Source organism: Plasmodium falciparum, assembly GCF_000002765.6.
Source record: "Plasmodium falciparum 3D7 genome assembly, chromosome: 8".
NCBI lineage: Eukaryota > Apicomplexa > Aconoidasida > Haemosporida > Plasmodiidae > Plasmodium > Plasmodium falciparum.
The window spans coordinates 29,484-52,168 of NC_004329.3; the positions used below are offsets into that span (position 1 = coordinate 29,484).

The window sequence follows — 22,685 nt, forward strand, 5'->3', positions numbered from 1 at the left end:
TAGTACTCAAAAAATTATGAATCCAATATATTTACAAATATTATACAAAAACAAAAAAACAAATAATATATATATATACAAATATTATTATACAAATATCTATTTCTTTTTTTTTACAAATATATATATACTATGAATATATATATTTAAATTATACAAATAAATATACAAATAAAATGTAACAAAAAAAAAAATAATAAATGAAATAATTTTTTTTTATATATTCCATACATCCGATATAGGAAATTCTGGTTCCAAGGATCCATTGGATGTATTATTAAGGATTTTCATTTCAACATGTACTTTCTTAGGTACATCTACTTTATTATGATCCATAGGTATATTATCCACAGATGGGTTTTCATCATCATTTACATCATAATATATATCATCTTCTATATCATCCAAGATAGTATCCATATTACTAAATTCTTTCTTTCCTTTAGGATCATCCATATCTATTTCAATCCAAACATCCGTATTCAACGATCTGTTATCTATTGGTACATTACCTCCATCATTATCTTTATTCCATTGTTCATTTAATTTATGTAATATATCCTCCTTGCTTTTCCATTTTTCACACATATCTCTATGTCTATCTAACCATTTATGTAACAAATCTAATTGGTTCATAATTGGATCACTATTTGTTAATTTAGCTACATTATTGTTTGATGTATTTTTCTTATAATTTGTTCCAAATAATTCATTTTCTTTTCTTTTTAGCACTTCATCATATATATCAATATGTTGGTTACCACTTAATGTGTCATTAATTAAATCGATACCAGAATATACATTATTTGATACATATGATGTATCATCCATACTATTAGTACTCATATTTATATTATAATTAATTTCTTCTCCACTATATAAATCCCTATCATGAATAGAAGTAATAAAAGGTTTTTCTTCAGGTTTATTAAAATATAAAGTATTGGGTTGTGTATTCATTGGAGTATTCCCACTTATATTATTTTTAGGTAAATCCTTTTGTTCATTTTCTAAAATTCCGGAAATAAAATCCTGTTTCAGTTGATTCCATTCGTCATCAGTAAATTTATTCATAGGTGCATCACTACTAGGTGTATCTCTTTTTGATGGTTCCAATACTACTTCGATCAATGTTTTATATTTAGGACTATCAGGTACATATATATCATTAATATCCATTTCTTCATATTCACTTTCGGATGAAGTAATATCAGTTGTATCTTCGTAGTAGTGTCCACTATCACTATCTCCTTCCATATAAATGTATGTTTTGCCTTTATATGTATCACTAGCATAGGGTATATATCGATTTTTTGATTTCAGTGTAGGCATTCCATAATCTCCTTTGTGGATGTCAAGTACACGTATGAGGTCAACAGGTGATTTCGGTTTTTTCTATAATTAAAAAAAAAGAAAAAGGTACGTATATGTGTATGGGTATGTATATATATGTATGTATGGCTATGTATGTATGTATATATAAATAAATTTTGTGCATATATATGCATGTAATTTTTTTTTTTTTTTTTTAAACATAATTTTTTTTTTATACTTTTTTTTTTTTTTAAATTTCAATTTCTCATTTTATAAATATTTTTTCTTTTTTTTTTTTTATTTAAATTTCCATTTAATTCTCATTGTATAAAATTTTTTTAAATTTTTTTTGTAAATAAATTTTTATAATTTTTTTTGTAAATAAATTTTTTTAATTTTTTTGTTAAATATTTTTTTTTATTTTTTATTTAATGAAATTTTTTTTTTTTTTTTTTTTATAAAATTTCCATTTCTTATTTTATAAAAATTTATATGTTAATTTTTTTTTTATTTATTTTTAATTTTAATTAGTTTTTTAATAAATTGTTTTTTTTTCTTTGATGATATTTCTCATTTTTTATTTTATAAAAATTTTTATTTTCATTTTTTCTATTTTTATTATTCTAAAATCACTCTCTTTTTTTTTTTAATAGATATATTCCTATATTACTTTTTCCTTTTTTCTTTTTCAATATAAATACATATTTTAAATACATATATAACATATACACATAACATACATACATACATACATACATACATACATACATACATACATACATACATACATACATACATACATACATATACAACACATATATATATATATATATATTACCTTTATGAAAAGGAACGCTATCGAACCTAACGCCAACGCAATACCAAAAGGAATGGTCTTTTCCAGAATGTCACGATTGAAGGGTTGGTTCGCAGGGGGGGGTTGTACGGGTGGAGGCGGGGGTACCTCAGGTTTTTTGGGGGGTGCAGGTTTTGGTTCAGTATGGGGTTTAAGAGGTGAATCTTTTTTTTTTTCTTTTTCCGTTTCAGCTGGCACTGAAGGTTCTACTGGAAGAATTGGGGAATCAGGTTTTTTACACTGACATTTGTTTTTGAGTACGGTATCGTCAAATGTGTCATACGGTTTTTCCCAATTGTTGTCACTGTTAAATTTTTCAGACAAACATTCACATTTATCTTTACATTTTTCTTTCATATAATGATGAACTTCTTTACCACCTACTTTGATAGAGTTATGATTATCATTATATTGCTTCTTTAATGACTGATATACGTTTTTTGTTTCTGAAATAAAATTACTATAATTTTTACATGCTTCAGTGCATTTACTGTCAATATTTCCAGTACCATTGACACATATAACATGACTACATTCCGCTTGTACGTGTTCATATAATTCTTTTTGTCTAGCACAGAAATTTTCTCCCCATTCCTGAAACCATAGTAAAAATTGATCTTCTTTATCAATATTTCCATGTGATGGACAACTAGTAGCTGTTTTTTCGTCTCCAGTGTAATAACACATCATGGCATTCCAAATTTTTTCTTTATTTGCTTCCCACCATAAGGTAGATGTATTTATTTTTTTATTTCCGTTAATTAACTTATTTAGTTGGACAGATATAACATTCCCTATAATATCATCTCCCTTTATAATATTTCCAATATCAGCAAAACTGTATTTTATTGCTTGAAGTGCCTTTGCAGGATTCTCACGATATTGTTCAGTTAACATTTTAGCTTCCGAAGCAGCTGAAATAAGAATTCCTTCTTTAAATGATTTTTCTTTATTTAGACGACTCAAATTTCTCGTAAGATTTTGTAGACATAATTGTCTCCTTCTGGGAGGTACTATTGCGGATTTATTTTTATTTGATTTGTTGTTTAAAACGTAATTTGTCCATTCTTCCAATTTTTTATGGAAATTTTTTTTTGGACAACTACCTATACCATACTTCTTACATTCGTTATTATCAACAGGACATTCATCCAATGGATCAAAATCTTTCGCACATTTGCAATGCTCTTCATAACTAGGTGGATCTGTATGGAAAGCATAATTTAGATGACGTGAGTCCTTATTCCCAAATTTAAATCTTCGACAAACACTTGCATTTTCAAGATATTTATCGGCAGTATCAAGAGATTCGTTTCGGTCGGTTCTGCAATTTTCCTGTAGTTTTTTTACAAAATTTTTTGTATTTTCATCAACAATATTATTATTATCTCTGTTAGTTGTTGTAGCATTTCTATATATTTCTTGATATGCTTTGTTTTGTGTTTCAAACTGTTTTTTCCAAATTTCTATAAATTTCTTGTATTCTTCACATTTTCTTTTACAGTCCCTACAAGCTCCATATTGTGTCTGTTCACAATCTGCATTTTTGTTTTTTTTCATGCAATTCTCACAATTTTTCATCGTTTCCAATAAATCTTTTTGAGCAAGACAGTAGGTTTCGCTCCACTCACTTAGCCATCGAAAAGGTTGAGGGATATAATCATAATCAGGTGGATCATCATTATGCCCACATTTGTTTTTTGTGAACGTTAAAGGAGATATATATCCTCCTTCTTTGGTAATATAAATTTTTGCATCATAAGGAGCATTACACGTCATAGCATTCCAAATATCTTTTCTATTAGCATCCCACCAGGCGGAACGAAAAGAGGCTACATCGGTGTATTTACTTTTATTATTTGTGTTTTCGGATTTCCATTTTGTATATATTGTCTCAAAAACACTTTTTAATTCTTTTTCAAGTACATTGGTACCATTTGGACCTTTATATTTATCTATACCTCTAACAATATCTGCTAAATCGGCAAAACTATACTTCATAGCTTTACAAATTACATCTTCATTACAAGGATATTTTGGTAATAGTTTCTTTATTATATCATCTCCTTCCTTTTTTGCTACATCTTGGATTTTTTGAAGTAATTTTTTGCTATTATTAACATCTGCAGAATTTATTTCTTCCAATTGTTTCAAGCACATATCTTTTCTTCTTGGAGGGATACAAAATGTGTTTTTTCCATCAGGTGTTTTCCCATTACAATCCCAATATTTCTGTATTTGAAAACGCTCTTTTGCATTGATATCACATTCTTCAATAGAAGGTTTTTTTTTGGACCAAAATGTTTCGTTAAATTTACATGTTTCTCCATTTTGATTGGCATACTCTTCCCTCATGGAATTATTACAATTATTATTGTATGTATTACCATTTCCTTTCAAACTATTATCCGACTTTTTCCCACTCTCTTTTCTTATATCATATGCGGTTTTGTCTACACAATATTTAGGTTCCGGAAGTTTAGGACAAGTGCACCTATCACCAATTTCTTTAGGAGGATAATCGAACGCTTCAGGGAAATGGTTTTGTGTAGATGATTTGTTTTGTTGTTGTTGTTGTTGACTGCAAGCAGATGTTTGTGGTTGTCTTGACGCATATTCCATACACGTATAATCACATTTCTCAGTAGTACTTCCATTGTGAAAAATTTGTTTTAATTTTTTGCTCAAATATTTGTGAGCATTTTCGGAGCTGGCAACGTCGGGATCATCTTTATATTCAGGTTTTTCTTTATCTGTTGTAAATTTTTCGCTTTGTTTTTTATATTGGTCTTTCCAACCTTTTAGCCATTCTTCATATACTTTACAGTGATTTTCACATTCTTGTTTTTTAGTATCGAAGCTACACGTATAATCTGGACATTTGTCTTTTAAATTTTCTAATTGTTCCTTCCGTTTTTTACAAAACTCTTCCCCCCATTCCGTCATCCATCTCAAAAATTGGGGTCGCTTGGAGAAATCCTCCAATTTGGTGGTACCATCAAATGTCACAGTGTCATAGTCGTAGATGGTCTTGGTAGTAAGTGTTTTTTGTACTGTCGCTTTGTCATTATTACTGACAGCATGTGATAATCCACATAACATCCCTTCCCATACATCTTCTTTAATTCCATCCCACCAAATTTTACGTTCTTCATCAGGATTTTTGGCACTTTTTTTTGGGATAATTCTGTCTATATTGCTTTTTGCCTTAGTTATATCACCATTTTCAGTTTTTAAAGATATGTCAGTATCCAAACATATATCTTTATAATCTCCAAATGTGTAGAACATGGATCTTAAAAATTGAGGAGGGATTTCTCCTTCTTTTAATTTTTCATCGAGTTTATTTAATTTATCATTTATTTTCTTAAAGTAGTACCATGAGAAGAATGTTTCTGCAGCAGCGCATTTAATAAAAGCCTTTCTCAAATCTTCTTGTGTATTTAAATTTGGTGTTTCAATTTTATGTGCCAAAAAGTATAAACATAACTTTTGTCTTCTTGGAGGCATACATTCACCATTTCCTGTCACCAATTTTGAATTTTTTTCACATTTCCAATCGGGATAAGGAGTTCTTCCAAAATCTTTTTTTTTGCATAGCCCTACTGTAGTGTTTTCATCCTTACCCTTAAATATGTCCTGCGCTATTTTGCACGCATCTTCTACTTCCTTTTTTTTTATCTGTTGCTCCGGCCTATCTTTACATTTACATACCACATCATACCCATTAGGCGTATCCTTAAAGGTATAATTGACGTCTTCTGCATCATTAGCTGCCTTGACACCATTTTTGTTTTTACAAAACTGAGTTTGTTTCTCACAATTCATTGTAGCTTCTTGGTGTACATATCCTGCAGCAGTAGAATACACTTTATCGTCACCAGTTTTGTCGCCATTATTTGCTTTTTGTAATTGTGACAGGAATTCTACCATATATTTGTCTTGTTCTGTAGTACTTTTATGACTACTATTACCATTTTCTTGTGCTTCTTTGTATAAACTTTCGTATTTTTGTTCCATTTGTTTCCATTGAGGTTGCCATGTATTAATAAATTTTTTATAATTTTCACATGCTGTCTTGCACTTTGCACACTCGCCATTACCTTGCGTACATTTTCCATTATCCATACATTTCTCACACACCTTCAACTTGTCATACGCCTCTTTCTGTGCTTTACAATACCATTCTGCCCATTCGGTCATCCAACGTAATCTTTGAGGGATGTAATCATCCAATGGGGTAGGACCACTACAAGTGATACCGTTTTGTTCGCATTTCATTGCTTCCCAGACTTTGTCACGGTTAGCAAACCACCAATCCTTACGTAATTCTAAATGTTTTTCATCTTCGTTATATTTTCCTTTGATGTTAACAGGAAGATTGTCTTTAATCTTTTGAAATATTTTTACCAATTTATCTTGTGTATTTTTTTTTCCGGAATTTGCTTTCCATAAGTCTGTTCCTTTAATTATATCTGCAATATCAGCAAAACTATATTTTATTGCTCTACACACAGTTGCCTCGTCCTTAAAACCTTCTGAAGTTTTTTGCGTCTTATATCTTTCTTTTATGAATCCTGCTTCTTTATTCGCAGCAAGTAACACATCCCCCAATAGAGAGTGGCTGGCAGTAGTTCCTTGAAGTCCGCTGGCACTTCTGTACAAATGTTCCACATTGGAAGTACAAAAATGTTCACGTCTTGGTGGCAAGAAAACGTCATTTTCTGTACCTATTTTGCTCCCATTTTCCCATCCTTTTTCTACCTGAAACATCTTTTTGTGTCCATCTTTACCTGTACATGGTCCTTTATAATCTCGATGACCACGACGAAGACGACGACGAAAACGAAGAACAAGAAGTCGAAGACGACGAAGACGACGACGACGACGACTATCCTTGGTATGTTGGTCCGTTATACCACATACGTCTTCCAATGAACTCGGACTAGCTCCATTTTTAAATTTCGCTTTCTTTATATCACCTTTCAACACACTCTCACCATTTTCAGTACCCTTACCACTTTTATCACCACTACGCTCTAACATTTGTTTTTGCGCCCCCATATGCATCCCTTCTGCAATTTCTGTCACGCTCGTGATTTGAGCACCACTTGTGTCGTCTCCACCATTGACACACGGATTAGGGGTGGGAAGAGGTTTTGGTGCAGGTGGTTCGTCGTCTTGTTCTTCATCGTCTTCTTCGTCATTTAGAGGTTTAAGTAACGTAACGCAATTATTACTTTTATTTTTTTTGACATCATTCTTTTTACATAATTCTATTTTTTCTTTAAGTTTAGAGAGTAGAATTTTGATTACATCATTACTTTTACACTCTTCGATTCCTGAGGGTACAGTTCCAGTACATCCACTTGAGTCCTCAAAAGCGCGTAAATTTTCAAAAGGTTTTATAGCTTTTACAACATCACTATGAAATTGATTTTGTTGCAAAAATTTATTTAAACTATTAGAACTATTGTTATCTTCAATTTTATAATCTTTTAGGTAACGTTCTTTTATTTTTTTCCATTCTTCCCCTTTTTTTTTTATCCATTTTTCTACGCAATCACAATTTTCCAGACAATCTTTTATGCAAGGCAACTGGTTTTCATTATTTATACATGGATTTAAATTTTCTTTTAATTTATTATAATCTTTTAAAAAAGACTCTAACCAACGTTTAATAAATACTTTGATTGAAATAACTCTTTCATCATCTATTTCATTATTGAAATTATTCAGTTCACATACATGTAAGTTACATTTATATTTACAATTCCAATTTTGCCTTCTTAGTCTTTTAAAAAGATCACATTCTTTATAATCATTTAAATCATTAGAAAGTACTTTTTTTTTATTATCATTCAACAGGATATCAATAACAAATGTATTGTTATTTTTGTCCGTTACTTTATTAGGACCCCCTTTATCATTTGTACAAGTGATGTCATCAAGTGAATTGCATTGTTCACCCTTACAGGTAACACCTAACATAGGACATGATTTACAATATTCTGAACGCGAAAATGTTTTCACAAGGTCATTAAAGTCTATTTTATTCTTTTCATCAACATTTTCGCATATTTGTCCTTTATTCAATATTTCAAAAAATTTGTCATTTGTTCTATATATCGTTCTTAGTTTATCATAAAATGCTTTATTATATTTTCCATGTTCTGAATTAACACCAGGTTTGCTCTCATTGATCTCCTCTTTGTATTTTTCTTTTTGTTTATTAAATTCTTTTTTTTTATTTTCTACCCATGTTTCATACGATTTACAATCATCTGCACAACGTGGACATTCTAGATCCATAAAAATTTCATTAAGTCTTAGATTTGTTTTATTACAATCGTAACCCTCACGACTACAATGTTTATTATTACTTTCTCCAGTACAGGATTTCTTAATATTTCCTATTTTTATATTTTTTATTCGACAAAACTCTTCTGCCCATTCATCAAACCATCTTAAAAATTGAGGTACGTAATCTAAATTGGTAGGAGGAGCACCTTCATTACGGCCACAATATCCTTCAGTTGTAAAGTTATAAGTATTACCTGATTTTTTTTTAAAATAATCAGCATAATATGGGGCAGAGCATGTCAATGCTTCCCATACATCATTTCTATTAAGTGCCCACCAATATTCTCTAATATCATCAATTGGAAGGTTATTAATGTCTTCATATATTTTTTGAAATCTATTAAAAATCTTTTCTAAATTATCCAGTAATGGTTTTTTTTTATGATTATGCCCCAGAAAAAGATCTTTTCCTCTGATTATATCACCTATATCTGCAAAACTTCGAGCAAGAGAAGTACATATACCTGATTTATAAATACCTTTACCTGTATGTCCATGACTGTTCACAATAGAATCACCTTCTCGTTTTGCCATAACTAATAGGTTCCCCAATAAATCATGTGTACTATTAATATTATATTCATTTATATATTCTAAATTATAATCGCATAACTGTATTCTTCTATATGGAGCACAGGCTCCGCAACCACCATTATTACAATTTATTTTATTATTAGTACATATTGCATCTCCTTTGTCTGAAAAACGATTTGTATCTCTCAAATGACAAGGATCTCTATCATATGAACCTTTATCCGGAGCATTAGTATCAAACCTAAAATCAAAATTGCATGGATTACTAGGAGCGTACCAAACATATTTCGCTGCCTCTAATAAGGGCTGATGAAATTTTGCTCTCTTATAATCTCCTTTCAAAGATTTACCACGTTTTTCTGCATCTTCTTTCACTCGGTTGTATATTATTTCTGCAATATTTTCAAAAACATTTCTGGCACTGTTGTGACTTTCATTTTTAACATCGCTTGTATCCACAGGTTTAGATCCTTGAGATCCCATTTTTATATCAATCTATTTAAATATCCTTTACTATAATATTATAATTAATTTAACCAATATATTTTCTCTAAACATATTTTTAAAATATGATTATTATATTGTGAAAAAAAAATATTATTTCTTCATGGTAATTACCATGATTATTAAATAATGTTAATAAATCCTCATATTCATGTAAAATCCATACATTCATCACCTACAACAAATGTAATACATGGAATATTTTTTTTTATACCAAGAATTTTCCATTATATATATATATATTTTTTTTTTTTTTTTTGCTATATTTTATTTAATAATACTATGTCGTGTATATATATATATATAATTTGATGATAATTTATGCTAAGTTTATTATATTGAAATATACTGTATTCTTTAAATATATATATATTAATATTGTAATATCATAATATTATTTAACAATATCTACAAATTATTATTGTAATACAATATTAATATGATATAAATAACATAATAATATTATAAAATAATAAAAGAACTTATAATATTATTAAAAAGAATCATTTATTAATTATTTATTTTTCTTTTCATAATATTGATAATAATGTTTTGCTCGTACTATTGTTGAATATTAATATTAATATTAATTATATAATTCATAAAATTATTGAAAATATATTATTATAAAATACGTATCATCCATTTATATAAATCATAATTATATCTTTAATAGTATAATTATATATTATAATTATTATTTTATGTATCACAAAAACATACATTTAAATATATTTATATGTATATTATTTATTTTACTTAATTTTTGTGACAATGGAGAAAATAGAACAATGTTTTTTTTATCTATCTATACTATCTATAATATGTATTCATATATAGATTAATACAATATAGAACTGAAGATTCATCATATTTCTAAAAACATTATGTTATCAAGTATCCAAATATAATACTATAATAAACTCGGAAAGAATAAATAATTCATAAAGGTGACAAATATGTATATACTTAATTATTCTGTTATTAAAAAAATACATATAAATGTATCTATCCATTTTATACTTATCTACTAAAATTATATATACCACATTATATAGATATATTTATATTTTCATAAATAGTATAAGAATTATATATATACTTATGAAACATATAATAATATAATAAGTTAATATATTAACATTTATTATATATTATTATTATTAATTTTTATAATATATATACATAATAATAAAATAATTAAAAATAAAAATGACATACATATTTTTGGTTTTTCCTCATTGATATAAATATTGTAGTTATAATTATATAAATGGAAAGTATTATATATATATATATATATATATATATATATATATATATAATTAATTAAAATAAGGCGAAAAAAAAAAAATATATTAAGGTTTATAATTAAATATGTAAACATGTTGTATTCTTTTATATGTTTGTATTTTCGTATTTTTTTTTTTTTCTCATATATAATTTTACAAAATATATAAAACATAAAAAAATAATATATAAAATTAAATATAAAAATAAAGGAATACATGAAATATAATATTTTTCATAAAATGTAATTGTTGTTTTTTTTTTTGTTAGAATATTTAAATTTATTATAAATGTATTAATATATATTTTTTTTAAAAATATATATATAAAACTAATAATTATTATTATATACATATTAAATATTATTTATTAATATATATTATATATATATTATAATATTACTACTATTATAATTACTATATATATACAAATATATATATAATACTTATATATATATATATATTCCAACACAATACTATTATTATTATTCTACCATATCACAATACTCCCATAACATACATACATACATATATACATACCTACATACCCCTACCAAACACGTACCACGTATGACATAATGTAGTCTGGACGAAGAATATAAAAATGGTTCCCCCTGTCCGTTCCCCTCGTGCGGCTGGGCCAGCGCCAGCGCCCGCATCAGCATCCACTACATATGGTAGTGTAAAGGATCTTTTGGAGGACATTGGAAAGTCTATACAAAAACAAGCAAAGGATGCCGCTGAAAAACGTAGTAATGGTGAATTGCAAGGAGATTTGTCAAAAGCAAGATTTAAAGATCAGAAGAACACAACCACAAATCCATGCCAACTTAATTATAGAAATCACAGTAATGTTAGAAGTAGTTTTGAGAATGATAATCCGTGTTATGGTAGAGAAGAAAAACGTTTTTCTGACTCACGCAGTGGCCAATGTACATACAATAGGATAAAAGATAGTAAGGAAGGTGATAATAAAGTAGGAGCATGTGCTCCATATAGACGATTGCATATATGCGACCATAATTTGGAAAATATCAATGATTATAAAAATATTAATAATCATACATTATTGGTAGATGTATGTCTTTCAGCCAAACATGAAGGAGAAATGATAGCAAACAAGCTTAAAGAATATGATAAATCTAATTATGAATCACGAATATGTACTGTATTGGCGCGAAGTTTTGCAGATATAGGTGATATTGTAAGAGGAAAAGATCTTTATTTGGGTGATCAACAAGAAAAATTGTATTTAGAAAACAATTTAAAAAAAATTTTCGCGAAAATCCATGAAAATTTGAATGATAAAATAAAATCAAACTATAATGATTCCGAAGGAAATTATTTCAAATTAAGAGAAGACTGGTGGACGGCTAACCGCGATCAAGTATGGAAAGCCATCACATGTAATGCACCAAAGGATGCTAATTATTTCGAATATAATTCAGGTAAATTTTTTAAATTTTCAAATGATCAATGCGGCCATAATAATGGAGGTGCTCCTCCTACCAATTTAGATTACGTCCCTCAATTTGTACGCTGGTTCGAGGAATGGGCAGATGATTTTTGCCGAATAAGAAAACATAAGTTGAAAAATATTAAGGATGTTTGTCGTAATGAATCAAAACCATTATATTGTAGTCTTAATGGATATGATTGTACAAAAACTAGTTGGAAAAATGATTTTGAGTCTAGGGAACATTATTGTACCCCGTGTTTTTCTGCCTGTAGTCTCTATAAAATTTGGGTTGCCAACCAAAAAAAAGAATTTGAAAAACAAAAAAAAAAATATGAAAAGGAAATACCAAAATATGTATCAAAGAAGGTGAAAACTAATAGTACTATTAATAATTACTATTATTATGATTTTTATGAAAAACTTCAGAAAAATGAATATGGTAATATTGATGCATTTTTAAATTTACTAAAAGAAGGAAAGTATTGTAAAGAAAACTTACCAGAAGAAGAGGTTATTAATTTTACTAAACATGATGAAAAAAAGACATTTTCTCTTTCAAATTATTGCGTAGTATGTCCGGACTGCGGGGTTGAATATAAGAATGGAAGATATACAGCTAAAGATCAAAAATATCCGGATTGTAGAAATGAAAAATATGATCCTAATAATGCAGAAACCACTGACATTACTGTCCTCTATAGTGGTGATGTTGGTGATTTTTCTGAAAAATTACAAGATTTTTGTAATGACATAAATAATGGGAAAGTTAAAAACTATCAAATATGGCAATGCTATTATGAAAATAGTGAGATTAATAAATGTCAAATGACACCATCATCACACAAAGTTCCAAAACATGGTTACATTATGTCATTTTTTGCTTTTTTTGATTTGTGGGTTAAGAATCTATTAATAGACACTATAAATTGGAAAAACGAACTTACAAATTGTATAAATAATACTAATGTCACGGATTGTAAAAATGATTGTAACACAAATTGTAAATGTTTTGAAAATTGGGCTAAAACAAAAGAAAAAGAATGGGAAAATGTGAAGACGATATACAAAAATGAAAACAGAAACACGAACAATTATTATAAAAAACTTAATGATCTTTTTAAAGGCTATTTTTTTCATGTTATGTATGAGCTTAACAATGAAGAAGCAAAATGGAATAAACTTATGAAAAATTTAAGAACAAAAATTGATTCTTCCAGAAAAAATGCAGGTAACGAAGATTCAGAAGGCGCAATAAAAGTGTTGTTCGATCACTTAAAAGATATAGCTGAAAGATGCATAGACAATAATTCAATCAAACCATGTAACTCTCACCCGAAACCCACACCAAACCCCTGTGGAAAAAACAATAATGGTGGCAAACTTGTGAGAGTGAAAAGACCAGCCGAATTGAAGCAACAAAAGGCACACATACAATTGGAGAAACGTGGCGGCGAAAGTAATTTGAAGGGGGATGCAACAAGAGGGACGTATAACCTTGGATGTCAAGGAGACCAATTGGATGCCACATTTTGTAACATAGATGAAAAATATTCCAATCGTATTCCTCGTAAATCAGAAGGACCATGTTATGGAAAAAATCCACAGAGATTCTATACAGGAAAGGATTGGACACATGTTGTACAAGAAAAAACGTCATACAAAGACGTCTTTTTACCTCCCCGACGCGAACACATGTGTACATCAAATTTGGAGAATTTGAACCTGAATAGCAAAGGACTTAGTAATAGTAGTATTGCGAGCAATTCATTACTAGGTGATGTATTGCTCGCAGCAAAGTATGAAGCAGATGACATAGTAAAAAAAAATGATAGTGATAAATCATCAATTTGTAATGCTATGAAATATAGTTTTGCAGATATTGGTGATATAATACGAGGAAAAGACATGTGGGATCTAGACAGTGGCTCAAAAGACATGGAAAAACATTTGATATCCATATTTGAAAAAATTAAAGAAAACCTTGATGTCATCAAATATAACTCCAAATATAAGGATACTCAAAAATTTTTAGATTTACGTTCCGACTGGTGGGAAGCTAATAGACATCAAGTTTGGAGAGCTATGAAATGTGCAATAGAAAATGACAAAGATATGAAATGTAATGGTATCCCAATAGAAGATTACATACCCCAAAGGCTTCGATGGATGACCGAATGGGCCGAATGGTACTGTAAGGCGCAAAAAAAGGAGTATGACGAGTTGGTGAAGGGATGTAAGGGGTGTATGGGTAATGGTCAAGGTTGTACGAAAGATAGTAGTGATGGTGAATGTAAGAAGTGCACAGAAGCTTGTAATACATATAAACAAAAAATAAAAACATGGGAAAATCAATGGAAAAAAATAAAAGGAAAATACGAAAAATTATACGAACAAGCAACAAAAAATGGTGAAACTAGTGGTACTCCTAATGAGAAAGACAAAGATGTTGTTGATTTCTTGAAACAATTACTACCACGAAATAGTGCTGCCGCACGTAATCGTGTTATACGTGCTGCTGGTAGTAGTGCCCCTGGTGTCACCGCCCTCACCCCGATCACCCTCTACAGTTCCGCCGCAGGCTATATCCACCAGGAATTGGGGAAGACCGTGGGATGTAACACGCAGAAGGAGTTTTGTAAGAACGGTAGTGGTGAGAAGTATGCGTTTAAACATCCGCCAAAGGAGTATAAAGATGCGTGTAGTTGTAATACTAGAGACAAGAAGTCGGAAGCACCAGTAACAAAAAAAGAAGAGGCGTGCAAAATAGTGGATGGAATACTTAAAGGAAATGATGGAATCAATGAAATAAGTGGATGTAATCCAAAAGAGAGTTATCCTGAATGGCAATGCGACAAAAGTAAGTTTAAAAATGGAGAAGAAGGTGCTTGTATGCCACCTAGAAGACAAAAATTATGTGTAAGTGGTTTAACACAAGGAGGTAAAATAACAACAATAGAAGATATAAGAACACAGTTTATTACATGTGCAGCTATAGAAACACATTTTGCTTGGCACAAATATAAAAAGGATAATGTTAATGCTGAACGTGAATTAAACAGTGGAATAATTCCTCATGAATTTAAAAGACAAATGTATTATACATTTGGTGATTATAGAGATATATTTTTTGGAACAGATATTTCTACACATAACCATATTCCAGAGGTATCGCAAAAAGTAATAACCATTTTAGAAAAGGAAAATCTTACAAAATCCGAAGTCAAACAAAAATACAAGAACGAATTGCTTGACGACTGGTGGAATGAACATGGAAAGGAGATATGGGATGGAATGGTATGTGCTTTATGTTATGATACAAAAACAAAAGAGTTTAAAAATGAAGTTCGCACACAACTTACCGGCCCCAACAGCAAATACCAATACGGCACAGTTTCATTTGGTGATAAACAAAATACCATCTTGTCCAAATTTGCAGAAAGACCCCCGTTTTTACGATGGTTTATTGAATGGGGAGAAGAGTTTTGTAAAAAACGGAAAGAACAGGTGGATCAATTGGTGAATGTTTGTAAAGAGTGTAATGTTAGTGATAGTGTTATCAGTAGTGGTAATAAAACATGTAATGATAAGGAGAAATGTGACGCGTGCAAAAAAGAATGCACACAATATGAAAATTGGCTTCAAACGTGGAAAGGACATTATAATAAACAAAAAGAAAGATATGCTAAGGTTAAATCAACATCTCCATATAACAATGATAACGATGTGAACAAATCCACACATGCCTATGAATATTTGAGCAAAAAATTAACAAATATTCCATGTACAAATGGAAATACTACTGGAAAATGTGATTATAAGTGTATGGATCAACGCACGTCCACTGATGGTATGCCCGCATCATTAGAATATCCACCTAAAGAAATTAATGGGAAGTGCGATTGTACAAAGGCTTTACCACCACAAGAACCACCATCAACACCCGAAAGTCGTGGCCGCTCCCTAAACCCACCACCCGACAGCCCACAACCACCACGTGGCCCCGAAGAGCAGGAGGAATCCGCCTCATACTCAGAAGAAGAAGAAGAGGAAGAGGAGGAGGAAGAGGAAAACGACGAGGAAAACGACGGCGACGAGGAGGAGGTGAAAACAGAAGACGGCGGCAGTGACGACGAAGATGAAGATGAGGAAGACGACGAAGAGGAAGAAGAAAACGAAGTCGACGTGGACGAACCACAACAAGAGGAGGTGGAGGAACCACCGGCAAAGGAGTCGGCACCAACAACACAAGAACCGGCGGTACCAGAGGTAAAAAAACAGGAAGTAAAGGTGTGCGACATAGTGTCCAAAATACTTACTAAAGACGCTCTTCAAGATGCATGTAAATTAAAATATAACGGAAAATATTATGGATGGAAATGCATAAGTGGTGCCACCACCGGTGGTTTGTGTATCCCACCCAGGAGGCGAAAACTATATGTCACACCACTAACGAAGTGGGCAACTACCGCGGTGTCGAGTGAAGCCACTCCGGCGCCGTCACAGTCAGAAAGTGACAAACTGCGTGAGGCATTTATTCAATCTGCGGCAATAGAGACTTTTTTCTTATGGCATAAGTATAAACAAGAGAAAAAACCACCATCAGAACAAAATGCAGGAGCAGCACTTGTATTACTGCAGGGGGTAACACCACAGGAGGATCCCCAAAACAAATTAAAAAGTGGTACCATCCCTGAGGAATTTAAACGACAAATGTTCTATACACTAGGGGATTATGCAGATATATTTTTTGGGAAAAATGATATCCTAATTGGAAAAACAGGTACTGGTAGTGCAAAAGATGAAATGGCTGATAAAGAAAGTAAAATAAAAGAAGCTATAAAAAAGTTTTTTCAAAATGGTGATTCCCAACCTCTTAGTGGAAAACCTGTCACCCAATCTAGTGATAAACGTACAGCCTTGTGGGGCGACTTCGCGCAGGATATTTGGCATGGAATGATTTGTGCTTTAACCTATACAGATAGTGGCGAAAAAGGCGAACTACCAAAAGAGGATGACAAAGTGAAAGATAAACTTTGGGATGACACCAAGAAACAACCCAAAAAAGAAGAATACCAATACGACAAAGTAAAACTCGACGAAAATAGTGGTGATGGCCCCAAAACCTCCCAACCCCCCTCAGCCCCTAGTGATACCCCCACCACCCTTGACTCCTTCATCAAGCGACCCCCTTATTTCCGTTACCTTGAAGAATGGGGTCAAAATTTTTGTAAAAAAAGAACAGAGATGTTGGGGAAGATAAAGGGGGACTGTCGTGTAGAAGATGGTTCAAAAAACTGTAGCGGTTATGGTGAGGATTGTGACGATCAGCTTGGTGAGGATCCTAGTACTGTTCCATCTTTAAAATGTCAGAGTTGTGGAGAAGAATGTAGAAAATATAAAAAATGGATAGAAAGAAAAAAAGACGAATTTACTAAACATTCAAATGCATATGGTGACCAAAAAGCAAAATGCCAAGCGAAAAGTGGGGGTGGTGGTAATGGATTTTGTGGAACACTAGAAAGGTGCTCTAAAGCTGCAGAATTTTTAAAAACGTTAGGATCATGTAAAACTAATAATGGAAATGAGAGTGTAGAGGCTAATAAAACGATTTTTGATAATATCGGTGAAACATTTAAACCTGCAACAAATTGTAAACCTTGTTCTCAATTTAAAATATATTGTAAAAATTGTAAGAGTAGTGGTGATGATACAAACGTGGGGTGCAATTGCAAAGAGAATGGAAATGGTTATATTACTTCAGATCATATTAAAAATGAAGACAATTTTACTGACCCAGTAGATATGCTTGTGAGTGATGACAATACAAATGGAAATAAATTTGCAGATTTACAGGCTTGTGGAGGTGCCGGTATATTTAAAGGTATTAGAAAAGACCAATGGAAATGTCGTAATGTATGTGGTTATGTTGTATGTAAATCGGAAAAGGGTAATGGGGAAACCGTCAGAGGGGAAAAAAATGATGTTAAACACATTATAACAATTAGAGCTTTGGTTACACATTGGGTAGAATATTTTTTAGACGATTATAATAAAATTAACAAAAAATTAAACCGATGTATGAAAGATGGTGAAGGATACCAATGTATAAAGGATTGCGTAGAAAAATGGATACAGAACAAAAGAGAAGAATGGAAAAAAATAAAGGAACTTTACCTTCAAGAATATAAAAATAATAATCAACCTGATTACCTAGTGAAAATTATTTTGGAGGAATTGCATCCCCAAACTCAACTTAACGAAGCTATAAAACCTTGTAAAACTTTTGACGATTTCAAGAGTTTTTGTGGTCTTAATGGCGCTGAGAGCTCAAAAAAGAGTAAAAATAGTAATGATAACGACCTTGTTCTATGTATGCTTAATAAACTTGAAAAAAAAATTGACGAATGCAAACAGAAACACCAAGCTAGTGGCAAAAACACAGCACAGTGTCAAGAATACCCCCCCTTACCTGACGAAGAGTATGAAAATGAAGAGGAAAATGATAAAAAAGTGGAACCTCCAACATTTTGTGAAATAAAGGATACACCAGAACCAGCGGATGAAGACGCTTGTAAAGCAGCACCAAAAGAAACGGCACCATCTAGTGAGGAAAACCAACCCGAAACCCCTGTGATCAAACCCGAAGAAGAAGCGCCGGCACCAGAGGAACCTCCACCCGCGCCTCCACCATTAGCCCCTTCTGACGAATCCATCCTACATACTACCATCCCTTTTGGAGTGGCGTTAGCATTAGGATCCATTGCTTTTTTATTTTTGAAGGTAATAAATATATATATATATGTGTGCTTTGTGTGGGTGTTTTTTGATATATATATATGTGTATGTATATGTGTTTCTGTATATCTATGTGTTCGTATGTTTGGATATATATATATGGATTTACATGTATGTGTTTTATATATATTTTATATATATGTATTTATATTAAAAAAGAAATATAAAAAAAAAATTATTAAAATAAAAAAAAAAAAAAAAAAAAAGGAGAAAAATATTTTAAAAATAATAAAAATTAAAATATAAATATAAATTTTTATAAAATAAAAAATGAAAAATATTATCAAAAAGAAATTAAAAAAAATTTTATATATAAAAAAAATAATTATAAAAAAAAATTATTAGAAATAAAATAAAAACAAAAAAAGAAAAAGAAAATGTTAAAAAAAAAATAAATATCATAAAATAAAAAAAAAAGGGAAAAATATATTAAAATAAAAATATATATCATAAAATAAAAAGAAAAGGGAAAAAATGTTAAAAAAAAAATATATATCATAAAATAAAAAATATTTAAAAAAATAAAAAAAACTAAAAAAATTTAATTAAATAAAAAAATAAAAAAATTTATTTAAATAAAAAAAAAATTAAAAAATTTATTTAAATAAAAAAAAATTAAAAAATTTAATTAAATAAAAAAAAATAATAAATAAAAAAATTTAATTAAATAAAAAAAATAAAATAAAATTAAATACATGTACATATACACATACATATATATATATTATATATATATATATATACCCATAACTACATTCACATTTACACATACATATATATATATTATATATATATACCCATAACTACATGCACATATACACGTACATATATATATTATATATATATATACCCATAACTACATGCACATATACACATACATATACATATACATATTATATATATATATATACCCATAACTACATACACATTTACACATACATATATATATTATATATATATATACCCACAACTACCTACATACATACATACATAAATATATACATACACATATATATGTGTTCATTTTTTTTTAGAAAAAAACCAAATCTACTATTGATCTTTTGCGTGTCATTAATATCCCCAAAAGTGATTATAATATACCGACAAAACTTTCACCCAATAGATATATACCTTATACTAGTGGTAAATACAGAGGCAAACGGTACATTTATATAGAAGGAGATAGTGGAACTGATAGTGGTTACACCGATCATTATAGTGATATTACTTCTTCCTCCGAAAGTGAGTATGAAGAATTGGATATTAATGATATATATGTACCAGGTACTCCTAAATATAAAACATTGATAGAAGTGGTACTAGAACCTAGTGGTAACAACACAACAGCTAGTGGTAAAAACACACCTAGTGATACACAAAATGATATACAAAATGATGGTATACCTAGTAGTAAAATTACAGATAATGAGTGGAATACATTGAAAGATGAATTTATATCACAATATCTACAAAGTGAACAACCAAAGGATGTACCAAATGATTATAAAAGTGGTGATATTCCATTCAATACACAACCGAATACTTTATATTTTGATAAACCTGAAGAAAAACCTTTTATTACTTCTATTCATGATAGAAATTTATATAGTGGAGAAGAACATAGTTATAATGTTAATATGGTTAATAGTATGGATGATATTCCAATTAATAGTCATAATAATGTATACAGTGGTATAGATTTAATTAATGACACATTAAGTGGTAATCAACATATTGACATATATGATGAATTATTAAAAAGAAAAGAAAACGAATTATTTGGGACAAATCATGTGAAACAAACAAGTATACATAGTGTTGCCAAACCTATAAGTGACGACCCCATCCACAACCAACTGGAACTATTCCATAAATGGCTAGATAGACATAGAGATATGTGCGAAAAGTGGGAAAATCATCACGAACGATTAGCCAAATTGAAAGAAGAGTGGGAAAATGATACATCAACTAGTGGTAACACTCACCCTAGTGATAGTAACAAAACGTTAAATACTGATGTTTCTATACAGATAGATATGGATAATCCCAAAACTACAAATGAGTTTACATATGTGGATAGTAACCCCAACCAAGTGGATGACACCTACGTGGATAGTAACCCTGACAATTCTTCCATGGATACTATCTTGGAAGATCTGGAAAAATATAAAGAACCTTATTATGATGTGCAAGATGATATTTATTATGATGTACATGATCATGATACATCAACTGTGGATACTAATGCTATGGATGTACCCAGTAAAGTACAAATTGAAATGGATATAAATACTAAATTAGTGAAAGAGAAATATCCTATAGGAGATGTGTGGGATATATAATATGTATTTATATATGTTTGAATTTTTTTTTTTTTTTTTTTTATGTGTGCATTATATTATATTTTTTATTTGTTGATGTTATATTATATTTGATTTGTGTATTATATTATATTTTGTATTTGTGTATTATGTTATATTTTTTAATTGTTCATGTTATATTATATTTTTTGTTTGTGTATTTTTTTTTTTTTTTGTATTTAATTTTTAGTGTTACAAATTATATTATATATATGTACATATATATATCATAATTATATTGTATTATATATATATATTTAATATGATAACAATAATAGTTAAAATTATTTAAATTAAAAAACATAAACTATTGGAAACGCATTGAATATAATAATATATTACTATTTGTATTATTGTTATTAATACTACTATTAATAGTAATATTATTAGAAGTAGTAATTAACAGTATAACTATTAATTTTATTAGTGATAACAGTACTTTAAAAATTTAATATTTTTATTTTTTATTTTATAATTTTTACTTTTTATTATATTAAAAAAAAAAAAAAAAAAAATATATATATATATAAAAATTATTATTATAATTTTTTTTTCCTAAATGTGTTTACATATAAAATAATAAAAAAAAAAAAAAAAAAAAAGAAAAATTTGAAATATATCATATAAATTTCATATATATAAAAAATAACAAAAAAAAAAAAAAAAAAAAAAAATATATAAATATAAATATAAATATAAATATAAACAAAAATGGAAAACATTTTACAGAAGAAAAAATATTTAATAAACAAATTTTTTTTTTTTTTTTCTTTTTTTGCCACTTAATATATATAAAAATATAATGATAATAAATCAATGCATACCGTAATATAGAAACAAATAACACTTAAAAAAAAATTAAAAAGAACAATATAAATTATGAAATATATATGAAATTATATCTCATAAATATATACATATTATCAAATAAATATATATATATAAAAACAAAAAATATCTACATATTATACTAAATAAAACAACATAATAAAAATTACAAAGCAAAATAAAGAAAAAGTGTATTATTATATTAAAATAAAAAATATACATTATTCTTTTTTTTATTGTGTTTTATTTTTATTAATTTGATTTGTTTTTTGTGTTTTTATTGGTTTTTTATGTATTGTATCTATTTGTTATATTACGTATAATTATTATATTTTGTTATATGTTGACTATTTTTTGAATTCATTGTATTAGTAGTATTTCTA

General features: G+C 29.1%; 2 protein-coding genes across 2 annotated transcripts; one reads left to right on the plus strand and one right to left on the minus strand.

Moving 5' to 3' along the window:
• Positions 1-216: 216 nt before the first annotated feature.
• On the minus strand, positions 217-9,550 carry PF3D7_0800200 (erythrocyte membrane protein 1, PfEMP1; the record flags this gene model as incomplete). Its single annotated transcript, XM_001349477.1, has 2 exons — positions 217-1,395; positions 2,153-9,550. The coding sequence occupies 2 exons, from the start codon at positions 9,548-9,550 to the stop codon at positions 217-219; spliced, it is 8,577 nt and encodes a 2,858-aa protein (XP_001349513.1).
• Positions 9,551-11,464: 1,914 nt separating this feature from the next.
• PF3D7_0800300 (erythrocyte membrane protein 1, PfEMP1) lies at positions 11,465-21,456 on the plus strand (the record flags this gene model as incomplete). Its single annotated transcript, XM_001349476.1, has 2 exons — positions 11,465-19,099; positions 20,149-21,456. 2 exons carry the CDS (start codon positions 11,465-11,467, stop codon positions 21,454-21,456), a joined length of 8,943 nt encoding a protein of 2,980 aa, XP_001349512.1.
• Between the last annotated feature and the right edge of the window lie 1,229 nt (positions 21,457-22,685).